General features: G+C 39.4%; 1 protein-coding gene across 1 annotated transcript; it reads left to right on the plus strand.

Moving 5' to 3' along the window:
- Positions 1-825: 825 nt before the first annotated feature.
- mau2 (MAU2 sister chromatid cohesion factor) lies at positions 826-11,086 on the plus strand (the record flags this gene model as incomplete). Its single annotated transcript, XM_083911535.1, has 18 exons — positions 826-1,059; positions 1,364-1,447; positions 2,474-2,569; positions 2,826-2,920; positions 3,624-3,651; positions 3,877-4,032; positions 4,234-4,380; positions 5,372-5,462; positions 5,616-5,719; positions 5,882-5,959; positions 6,373-6,438; positions 6,527-6,610; positions 7,083-7,132; positions 7,243-7,320; positions 7,415-7,526; positions 8,364-8,454; positions 8,568-8,695; positions 9,772-11,086. 18 exons carry the CDS (start codon positions 826-828, stop codon positions 9,844-9,846), a joined length of 1,797 nt encoding a protein of 598 aa, XP_083767661.1. The 3' UTR covers positions 9,847-11,086.
- Between the last annotated feature and the right edge of the window lie 1,648 nt (positions 11,087-12,734).

Below are 12,734 nucleotides of genomic sequence, written 5' to 3' on the forward strand. Positions count from 1 at the left end.
TGTTGATATTCATTTTGCACAGAAAAGATTGCACTTGCAATTCCAACATATGTATGTATGTAAATAGGCAGTCACTATTGTTGAGTGTGTAAATAAGAGCATAATGTCCCACAAAATGGAAATTAGTGTCTAGAGTTGCACTGATCCAGTTTCTCCCATCCAATCCGGTACCTGGGCTGAGCGTATCGGCAGGTACAAGACACCGATCGGATCCTACTGTTGAATGAATGAACCGTATACCTTGCCATGTGAGTGAAGGCATCAGGCTTGACACACACATTTAGCCTTGTTAAAAAATTGTAACAAATAAACACAGAAATAAATGTACTTAATATTATTTATTAACAAATAACAAACTCCACATTAGCAGCAAAAAATCTCACTTACATGTAAAGTGCACTGCAAACAGATATTTAAAATGCCTGAAACCCAACAAACAATGGCTTATTTAACTCGCTATGTATGATATTAATGAAAAATAAATGACTTCAATATCTGATGCAGCTAATTAGTCAATATCAGAGCCGATGTCTGATCCGGGTATCACATAGGTGCATCTCTACCAGTGTCTCATAATAAAATATCTGCTGCAGCCTTTGAGGAAATTAGTTTGCCCGTTCCTTATCTTTTACTGTATAAGTCCTGTATTTAACTGTGTAACAATTGTTAGTCATGCTTGATTAAATGTTTACTAAAAACTAGAATGCAAACAAAAGCTTGATCGAGTGGGGCTTTAGTCGCTTTGGTTGTGGGTTCTCCATGTCCGAACCTGGCAACCCGGGAGTCTGGCACATAGCGCTGAAAAACTTGTTGTTGTCGGGGAAAATGGCGTCTAACGTAGAGGCCCCGGAGCGCTGGTACCTCGCCCTTCTCGGCTTTGCGGAACATTTCCGAACCTCCAGTCCGCCCAAAATCCGGCTTTGCGTGCACTGTCTACAGGCAGTGTTTCAGTTTAAGCCTCCGCAGAGGATCGAGGCCCGGACGCACCTCCAGCTGGGCTCGGTTCTGTACCATCACACCAAGAACAGCGAGCTGGCCCGCAGCCACCTGGAGAAAGCGGTGAGGGACGTTTGAATTAGGAAAGAGCGAGGATGCGGCGGAGAAGCGGGACGGGTGTAGGCCTCAGGCAGCGAAAACAGCGGACGGCGGAAATCTTTTACATAGCTGTTGATTCAGGAAGGTTTAATTTATATAGAAGTTGAACTTAACGATTTATTAGTTTTATATTTTGTTGAATATTCGACCTCTCCGGTGTTAGCTAAATAAGCCTCTGTGCGGGAATATTAATGCTTCCTAAAGATAACGTTTGCAAACAGACAACATGATGGCGTCACTAACATGTTTGTATCTCTTGTTGTTACAGTGGTTTATATCTCAGCAAGTCCCCCAGTTTGAAGATGTCAAATTTGAAGCGGCCAGCATTTTGTCTGAACTCTTCTGCCAACAGGTAAGACTCAAACAGAAACAGCCTGAATTTATATGTGGACACATGCAAGGGATTTGACTGTCAATTTGCATACACAGAATTAGACATACAGCTAAAAACAAAGCAAACAAAAATGAAAACTCCTATGTGCAGATATACATCTAAGTGTATTTATATGTAGAGAACACAGGACTGTGATATTGTAAACATGAGGCTAGTGCAATGATGTAGAGTGCAAATGGTGTTGTAATAAACATGTTATTATTAAGAAGAAGAAGAATTACTTTATTTATCCCGCAACGGGGAAATTTAATTTTTTCACTCTTATTATGAATCATGTTACACACACAGGCCCCAAATACACACATAGGATCTTTACATGCAATTAATGGAGAGATGTTAGAGCGAGGGGGCTGCCAGTGACCGGCGCCCTGAGCAGTTGGGGGTTCGGTGCCTTGCTCAACAGCACCTCGGCAGTGCCCAGGAGATGAACTGGCATCTCTCCAGCCACCAGTCCACGCTCCATACATGGTCCACACAGGGACTTGAACAAGCAACCCTACGGTTCCCAGCCAAGTCACCTATGGACTGAGCTAGTGTCCCAGCGCATCCTAGGATGTATCTACACACAATATATTTGTTTGTTTTTGAGGTAATGTTAAGGGTAGCTTGGTTGCAGGCGTACACCCATCACTTCTTACCACAAAGTGAATTTGACGTGGTCTTAGGTATTGTTTATTTCATGGTGGTAACATATAGGGTGTGCATTGTTATTATTATGAGAATCATTGAGTATTCCCAAGGACTGCTGATGAAATGTAGCTATCTAGCTAACTCTGGGGCAGTCAATATCAATTAATCAATCAATCAATGAATGGTAATAGACAAAGACATTACATACCATAAAAAACGTACAAAAGCACAGTAAATCATGTACAAAATCACAAAAATTGGTTTAGAAATGGGGGAAATAGACCTTCCATTTTCCCTGTTAAATTAAAAAATACAATTTATTATTGACAGCTGATCCTTTTAATCCATTTTCAGAATTTGGTGGACTCCGCAAAACCCCTCCTGCGCAAGGCCATCCAGATTTCACAACAAACACCGTACTGGCACTGCAGATTGTTGTTCCAGTTGGCGGTATGTATTAGTGCAGTCGTATGAATAGAGGTGACCCTGTTGCACTCAAAAGCTAATTTTTAATGCACAGGTCCAACGGTCTTTGAGTTAAAATGAGAATGCATTCAAACAACTGTATATTCTGTTGGGTAGTCAGTGTGCTGTTTGCTCACACTTACACTTTTGAAATTGGATTTTGCAAGAGTACAGACTTTGTGTCCAAATGGCAAAATAGTTTCCAACACTGACACTGAAATGTTCTTATTGCCTCCCTCAGCAACTTCATACACTGGAGAAAGACTTGGTGTCAGCATGTGACCTGCTGGGGGTTGGAGCCGAATACGCCCGAGTGGTAGGGTCAGAGTATACCAGGTAAATGTCACTCAATCTTCTGTTGGCTGCATATTCAGTAAGGCTTTTGGTGGTTAGCATCTACACCTCCAACTTTACAGGGATCACTATTAATCTAGGGTGCAGAAATATATCCATTGACCAAGGATCATTATGAGTCATTTATAAGACTCAAACAGGCCATTTCACCCTCACAGAACTATTTTCTCTTTGTTTGCATGTTTATATGGAGGGTTTACCGTCTTAAGGGCTATCCCAATACAAGTAATGGGAATTGGGCAGAAAAGTCTCAACAGCAATTCGGTTGTGTTGCCAATATCCCCCTACAGAAGTGCTTCAAGAATACAGGAAACATACTTTATATAATATTTACATCAAAGTATCCATCCTAAATCTGAGTTCTGTTTAGCTACTTTGCAAATATTATTTTGACCAGTAAAATCAATTAATATGCAGTGAGACAAAAAACATAGACGGAAATAAGTCACTCTTAGTTAGTCATCTCCATTTAAAGTTAAATATTGCTCTTGTAAACATTTTGAAACAAATGCACCCCACTCTATAACACATTTCACCAGATTTGAGTGATTTGAGTTACCACGGTGCTTGCACTGACATGGGTGCAGCCTGGCTGCTACAACAACTGGCTCAAAATGTTCAGCAATATTGGATGATTGTGAGAACTTAATGGTTATTTGTTTGTTTGTTTTTTTTGGCATTTTAGGGCACTGTTTCTCCTCAGTAAAGGAATGGTGAGTTTTCTGCTCTACTTTACTTAGTTGTTGTTTGTGCTGTTACACAATGGCAGGATAAACAAGGATTACTTTCCAACTCAACACAGCAGCTTTTCTTGCATGTTCTTTGTATATGTATCAACACCATAATAATACCTATACAGCAGTAATACATCTGAGTTAAAACGAAGAAACATCAAATTCTATAAAGTTTTGATTGTGGTGATGTTTTTTTTTTTCTAGCTGCTGCTAATGGAGAGGAAGCTCGGGGAGGTCCATCCTCTGCTCACACTGTGCGGAACTATTGTAGAAAACTGGCAGGGAAACCCCATTCAGAAGGAGTCCCTGAGGGTGTTCTTCCTGGTCCTACAGGTCACACACTACCTGGATGCTGGACAGGTAGGCAATCCGGTGTGGAAGGATGAGATAAACTGGGGCAGAGTTGTTTATAGGGTTTGAAATTAACGCACAGGGAATTGTTGAACAGCATGAATGCATATATTGATTTTGTAAAGGGATAAGGGATGGTTAACCTATTTTGATTCTCTCAGTCTACTTGAAGTTGACATGGGATATATTGTCATGTCCACGTCTCCCCAGGTGAAGAGTGTGAAGCCGTGTCTGAAGCAGCTGCAGCAGTGCATCCAGACCATTTCTACACTCCACGATGATGAGATTCTGCCCAGCAACCCAGCTGACCTCTTCCACTGGCTGCCCAAGGAGCATATGTGTGTCCTCGTCTATTTGGTAATGCCACTTCTCTTTCTTTGCCACGTAAAAGTTATAATCCCCCAAAACAACACCAGGGCTGTCATTGCTTAGATTCTCTGGCCATAATGCAGACTAAGTGGCAAGAACCTTATATGTTTTAAAGATTAGTAGCAAATTAACTAAATTCTCCAACTTAACACACCAGCGTCCTCCGTCTCTCTCTTTCTGAATGCGTTTGTTGCACTATGAAAAAAAGATGAGCGTTGTCTGCACTTTGTGTAGCGCATAAATGCTTTGACATAATGTAGTCAAGCACCCACCATACAACAGGAATGGAGTTTTCAGAAAAAGAAACTTACTGAACATTTGATTTGAAAATAAAAATGTTGTCAAATATGTTTGATACTTACTTTGTTGGACTTGTTTTGTGCTTTTATCCTCTTAAAGGATGCACACTAGAGCTATGATTGGGGCCCAACATATCAGGCCTGATCCTACATGAATCCACACAGTTTCTGTCCATACCCGAGCCCAAACCAGAGTTACACTTTGGGATCAGAGCCTGGTTTAAAAAACGATTTGCCGCTGTCAAAATAAAACAGGAGGTTTGCGCAAATCTGTCCCGGGGAAAATCAACCGAGGGGAAGTTTTGAGTAATAATGCCCAAACTCTGTGGGTCGGATTGGGCCCAATTAGGTTCAAGCAGAGAATAAAAGTTATGATTAACAGCCAGGAAAATGTTTTTGCCCTTCGAAAAGTCACAATACCACATTTTCAGACCCGAGCCAAAATGGATTTTGACAGGACAGGATGAGAGCACAAAGACTCATTATTCGTTTAGGCTGCATGTAAGATGCATAATAATAACTTTGCAATTAAAAGGAAAAAAAATAAAGCCCTTCTAATGATACAACGATGAGGCTCTTTCTACTATCCTCCTGGATAGCTTGACTTGAGATTTGGTTAACATGCACATAATTAGGAACTGGTTCACAATTGTTAATATGTACTCCTTGTTGTTTTACAGGTGACAGTCATGCACTCCATGCAAGCAGGCTATCTGGAGAAAGCCCAGAAGTACACAGACAAGGCTCTTATGCAACTAGAGAAACTAAAAAGTGAGTTAGCAAATGTTTTTCTGTCCTTCTCTAAACATACTTTAGTCATGAGTAACTATATAATGTGGAAATGAGGTTTTCAGTCTTTAAAAAAAAAAACATTTTGTACTTTGTTTGGTATGTTTTTTTTAAATTTGTATCCTCATGTTTCAGTGTTGGACTGCAGCCCCATCCTCTCTACCTTTCAAGTCATTCTACTGGAGCACATCATAATGTGTAGACTCGTCACAGGCCACAAGGCCACTGCATTACAAGAGGTATATTGTTTCTGTATCCATGGTTTTTGTTGTATTTAATATGTGGCAGTGTGGAAAAGATACAGTCCAGCAGCTTTATTTTGTATCATGTCACAAAAACTAATTTGCAAGCTTGGATGAGCTCGTGAAAGTGAACATTGGCTCTCTGTTCTGTCCATCCAGATCTCACAGGTGTGTCAGCTGTGCCAACAGTCCCCGAGGTTATTCACCAACCACGCTGCTCAGCTTCACACACTATTAGTGAGTATTTTCAACCTCAACCCCTAAACATTTATGTGTGCCTAAGGTTTACTATTGTAAGACAACAAAACATATTTCAGATAATGATTGTCTATGACAATCATAGACAGCTAAGTGATGCAAATAGACAAATGGGGGATGTCAGCAATAGCAAGAAAATGTTTTGTATTACATTTTTATTGGAAATATAAACCAAATATTGTTAGAAATATACAACGATCCATTCACCCAAACTGAAAACCCCAAATAATAATTTAAAACAACAGTGGACGGTGGTACACCAAACACAGCAGTTACACACGTACATAAAAGCTCTTATTCTGAAGAAACCAATACAATACTGTAACTATGTCTCTGTTTTGGTTACAAATTAACATTGTTGATCTATTCCTCTTGCTCTTGTCATATCCCAGGGTCTGTACTGTATCTCAGTGAACTGTATGGATAATGCAGAGGCACAGTTTACCACAGCTTTGAGGGTGAGTATGTGGTGATTTCTCCTTCTTTTTTCTGTTGCAGCTGCTCTCTCCCCTCATCTCAAAGATTTTTTGTATTGTTGTGTTTCAGCTCACCACACATCAGGAACTGTGGACATACATTGTGACCAACTTGGCCAGTGTCTACATAAGGGAAGGAAACCGACACCAGGAGGTCAGTGAAGTAATAAAGAGTCATGTCTTCAACTTGCAACTATGTAATGCAATGAATCACTTGTGGTTAGTATATATTATATATTTCTGTCTTTGTAGAGCCTGATGAATACGTCAGCATGTCTGATGGATTGCCACAGATGTGTCTGTTGTTAGCATATTTCTTGGCCACAGAGTAATAAGAAATGGCTGTAAGAAAAGCCAAATATAGTGTGTTTGTTGCAATTTAGAAACAATGTTGCTATTACATAGTGTGTCCACTAGAGCGTGCTGTTGAGTTAATTTTCTACTAAAATGTCTCAGCACAGTACTTAATAACCAACTTCAAATGACCATTAGTTTATTATAAGAACACAATCTGTAGATAAAAGTTATTTATAATAGAGATAAAGAGGCATGAATAGTGACAACCCTTGAAATAATATCTAAAAGGTGCACTTTTCAATGTATTTCCTGTTTTCCTACTTCTTCAGCTGTACAGTCTCCTAGAGAGAATAAACCCAGACCATAACTTCCCAGTAAGGTAAGAGTGATGACTTTTTCTTTTACAGTTTGTGTGTATATATGACACAGCACAACACATTAAAGCAATGCATTCTGATAAAACTGCCTTTGTTTTTGTTTTGGGTTCAGCTCCCATTGCCTCCGTGCTGCGGCCTTCTACATCAGGGGACTCCTGTCCTTCTTTCAAGGACGTTACAACGAGGCCAAGTATGTCAAATCTTAAATTGTTGTATGCACACGCATCTACAGATCAACCTCGCGTCTGTACATATTCTTACGTGTTTGTATTGTTGTGTTGCAGACGCTTCCTAAGGGAAACCCTGAAGATGTCTAATGCTGAGGATCTGAACAGACTGACAGCCTGCTCCCTGGTTCTGCTGGGTCACATCTTCTATGTACTGGGCAACCACAGAGTAAGACTAATACATACATGAGAAATGTGCCTAATGCTAACACAAAAGCTGATTTTCATCTTGCAGTATTTGCACTGTGAGAACAGGTGTTGGAACAACCAGGTCACCAGACCAGAGCCTTTTGTTTTATCTTTTTTTTTTAACTTAATCAAGATAAGAAAAATGTTCCAACTTTCCTTTCTGTTTTTGTGAACCTCCATGAGCAACTAGGGCTTCATTTAAACATCCTGACTTATAAAACTCTATACAAAATGTTTCATAATGAATCACTAAGAACCTCATATCCTGCCATGTTAGCACATACAGTCAACCTTAACTTAATCTAACTTTAACAGTCGTTGAAGACAGATCTGCATATAAATCAGCCTATTATTTAGGCTGAGGCCAGATGAGTTGTAGACTTATTAATTGTTGTGACTTGACCAAATCATTTTTAAAAACGAGGTGCTGAAGCACTGTTGTGCATAAGCAAAGCATCAGCACTATTGGTTGGGGTCATAGCCCGCCTCCCTTCAGACACACTGGTTAATCTTTCACAGAAGGAGGGGCACTGCAGGTAAATGGGCTCTTCTAGTGCTCATATAAGATAATAAAGCAAAAAGAACTAATAGGAAATCAGGAGAGAAGACGTAGATCCAACATCAGTAGAGAAACACTTTTTATACTAAACTTTAGCCAATCTGGTTCTAACAGTGCTCCTCCCTAACTGGCAAGAGGAGCCACAACAACTACAAACTTCAATTCCTTTTCCTGCTGTAGCTCATCTGAAGCAACAATTTAATAATTTGAGGTTTTCACCCATTGTGTTTTCTAAAAAGTTTCCCTTCTCTTCCTTAGGAAAGCAACAACATGGTTGTGCCTGCCATGCAGCTGGCCAGCAAGATCCCTGACATGTCTGTTCAGCTCTGGTCTTCAGCACTGTTGAAAGGTACAAAAATGACTTTTTTTCCTTATCTCTGACACTCAAGTTCAGACAAGTTCAAAATGTCTAGAGACAAACTGTGGTTGAAGGAAAATACTGACCGTGTGTTCTGCTTGCAGATGTGAGCAAGGCCCTTGGGAACACAATGGAGGCCCATGAAGCAGCTCAGATGCACCAGAACTTCTCTCAGCAGCTGCTGCAGGACCACATCGCTGCCTGCAGCCTCCCTGAGCATAACCTCATCAGTGTATGTGAAACAGATTAACCTGGTTCTTAAAGGTCCCATATTGTGAAAAGCGTGATTTCCATGTCCTTTGTGGATCTAAAGCAGGTTGATGTACTTTATAAATATTATGAAAGTATCAAAACACTCACAGAGAAATGCGCACAGCCTTTATCCAGAAACTGTCTTTTTAAGGAGCCGTCAGGCCTTTGGTACGTTGTGTTGTCACAACTATACTATATAAAGGTAGAAAGTGGTGTTACAGTCATTCCCCGGCTGCAATGACAGTACAGAGATGCATAAGAATTGGAAACTCTTAGCAATGAGAGAAGAAAGGGCGTTTATCAGACAGATGCTAAAACAGTGTTTGAAACGGGGTGAATACAGGTCTATTCAGACAGACAAAGTTTACATTAAAGTTATATTTTGTAAGATTTTCATCAAATTAATTGTTCTTTAAGTTCATATCTATCCAAAGAGTGAGTAAAAACAACGGTGATTGATCATATGACCCGCTAATGAAATCACAATCTGAGTGTCTGTGGCAACATTCTCTCTTTAGATGTAAATAAGCTGCTATATTCGTGAAGCTGTTGACAGCGGTTGGTCTGCCGGCCCAGATCGTCAATTACAGTTTTGCTGCGTTCACTTGTAATCAGAAATCGGGAACTTCTGAGTCAGGCTTGTAGTAAGGGCAGAAGTGTAATAGGAACTTGCGTGTGTATGGATTTAAGACATAAACATATAGAGGATGGACCGTAAGTAGAGAGGTGAATGTGTTTCAATAAAGTTTACAAAAGAAAAGAAATAGTCAACACACAGTGAACGTGACAAAATGGAGGGCTCTTAAAGAATAGGCTCGCCTGCAATTACATCTTATCACCAAAGAAGCCACAAGAAACAAGGTATCTCAACTCTTACGGAGTACAACTATAAAGCAGGTAAACATGTTCTTGTAGAAACATAAATTACAATTACGGACCTGAAAATTAGCATAATATGGGACCTTTAAAGTTGACTTTTCATCATCATTCTTCACTAGTCTACTTGTCTACGTGTTATCGTGCTGACGTTACAGTATTTTTCTGTCTGTTTTTCAGTGGACTGATGGCCCTCCTCCTGTCCAGATCCAAGCCCAGAACGGCCCAACCACCAGCCTTGCAAGCCTGCTATGAGGAACCTTTTGTCTCACATACGGCAGTGGCTGGCACATTATCACAAGCAACAGATTGATGTCTAACAACCTGATATCTGACCACTGTAGCTGAGATTTGAAAAGGATTTTGAACAGGTCAGAGTTCAGGGCTTCACTTTATTAGCTTCTCAAGATTGCTTCCTGATTGTCTGCTATCACTTTTTAATTGTTGTAAAGCAATTACAACTACTGTTGTACATGTATCTCACACTTTTGATGGCATGGATGCACGGTGCGGTCGGACTCTTGATTAGTGAAGGACACATAGCAGCGTAGAGAAGGCCTCCTCTGCCTCAGATAAAGAGAAGCCTTCTCTACGTTCGCCAGGTTTCTTTTCCATTTGTTGGAAAAAAGGAGGGGGTAGATGGTGGGCAGTAAAGAAATGTAGAAGAAATTAATTTATTCATGTTGATATTTTTGTATCTGTTGGTAAATATTTTACATCTTGCCTTTTTTTTGTATGGATCCTGTTTTGTTTTCTTGTGCATGGAAGTTACTGATGTGGACTCCCTGTACAATAGTTTCTGACCTGGGTTGCTAACAATAAATTCTTGGTTGATCTATTTTTTTTTTTTTGCACAAAATCCATATTAGAAAGAAAAGAGACATCTTGTAATATATTTTCACACAATAATCAAATTGGCAGTGTACATTGTATCGGGACATTGCACAATTCACTGTGTGCAGTTCCTCTGTGGACCAGAATATGCCTCTGTTGGGTCTGTCAAAGAGCAATGTTGAAATACTTCTGAGTTTTATATCATTTTGTGGCTATTACCACACACCCTTTAAAGCCACACAAGTGAGTGATGTATTTTTTTTGCAGTTCCACGATATAGGAATTCCCTGTTGATGTATTCATTTCTACACGTCAGGTTTAGACTTTTGGAGCTCACAGCAATCCTCAGATATTCAAAAAGTGAATTTATTTTATTTTGTTATATTTTAATTTGTCTTGATAGTTCTACTAAATGGTTTCTTTACAGTATGTTTGTATAGATTTGCCACTCGTTGAACCTTTATTGTACAGTGACATTTTATAAAGTCAATTTAGTAAAGTGTGATATGTATTTTTAGCTATCCTATGTAGAAATATCAATGCTTGGTATTCAAGGTACTCTGTAATGACACAGTTTAAGCCTTAGTACTAGCCATATTCTATCCAATGCCTATGTTTTTATGCTTACATTGTTTTAAATAATTTTCCAATAAAAATATGATTGAAAAATTGTACCCAATTCTATCAATTTGCCGACTTTTTGCAGTTAGGTTGGGAGTTGTTTTTTGTTTTGCGCAGGTACGGGTTGATAATGATTACGCTTAGTGGAGCCAAACTCTTACTCATACTGATGACCTGTATGACGCATAGTAGTTGTCAATTACTACAACAATTAACACATTTATGCTCACAGAAATTTGTCTTTTAGTGGAAGTGTTGTGGAAGCACAAACCGTTTGGCTATATTTAGTCTCTGGGACGTTTATGACTACTGTTTATATATACAGTATATATAAAATCTATTGTTGTATTTTAGGGAAAACCTCATGACTATGAGTTCTGAAAGACATTCAGAAAATGCAATGTTTGTGTGCTTACTCATTTTAAAAAAACTGTCTTCTTATGTATCTTCTATTTCCTTATTGCTGCTAAATACAGCATCGTCCGGGCACAAATGGGTTAAAGTAAGAATGATTCGTGTTTTTATAATAAGCCTGCGGGTGGTGCTAGTTTCAAATGTGTTTACACAAGTCTTTTGTTCTAGACAAAATATGCACAATTTTAATTTTAGGGCTAAATAATATATTTCACTTACAAACAAGTCCTAGAATTAAAAAAAAGACAAGATGAAAATACATTTAAAAGCCACCGCTATGTAAATATCCACAGTACATGGCGAGAATGTATCATCAAAATAATACACACGATGATTTTCAGTGCTTAATCGAATTGATTGTGCTTCTCAAAGAGTTAGCGTTCTCTAATGCCCGATTCACTCTGATCTCTCTGTTTCAAAGAACTATTCAACAAACCGACTGATTACATGACATAAAGAAGTGAAAATGCAGTACTAAGAGTGTTCAAAGTGTATTTAACAATATGTTTGAGGCTTGTATGGGACAGTAAAATAAGTAGGCTACGTTCAGCTTTTTATTTAACCTGTGGGGTATCACTGCACAGACACAAAGTCAGTGTTGGTTTGGCTATATCATCACAAAGCCTCCTATAAACCAGTGTTGAGCTTTCCCAGTTTTCCTCCATTTCTGCACCTTTTCAATAATTAGGGGTAAATAGGTGAGAAATGAGCAGAAGCCTTCTGCTCTCACACCTCCTTTGCTTCATGTAGAAGGCCCCGTAGAGCAGTTAGAATGGGAATAAAACTGAGAACTCGATATCTGAGGTGAGGAAGAATCTACCTTTGGGGGCTGCGCAGACCGAGGGGAATCATGGTCCAAGGTCCATGGTCCAAATGGATAGTGGCTCTCAGGAAGGTGACAGGGGATAGTTTGGCACTGGACTCTTTTAGCAAATGTTTGGTCTCTGTTGACCCTGGAGGTGCTACAGTACAGTGTCATCTGTGGTCACAGGGAGATCCTGAGAGGGTGGCAGTGAATGTCAGAATGACAGAAATGTCTACTTTGCAAGCAATAGTTCTGTTGTCCCTCAACCACCATCCCATGCAACGCAGGATTATCTAACTGCTAAATATCCAGCAAGAACAAATGCACTAAGTCAAACTATATAAGTCAATCAAAAGTATAAAGGTTATGATATATTGTATATGGTTCAGTGAACAAAGCTCCTGCTGTGTTGTCACTGAAACCCTATATATATTCAGATTCAGGTTAATGTTATGGAATCAGTTCAACT

Source organism: Echiichthys vipera (assembly GCF_963691815.1).
Source record: "Echiichthys vipera genome assembly, chromosome: 3".
NCBI lineage: Eukaryota > Metazoa > Chordata > Actinopteri > Perciformes > Trachinidae > Echiichthys > Echiichthys vipera.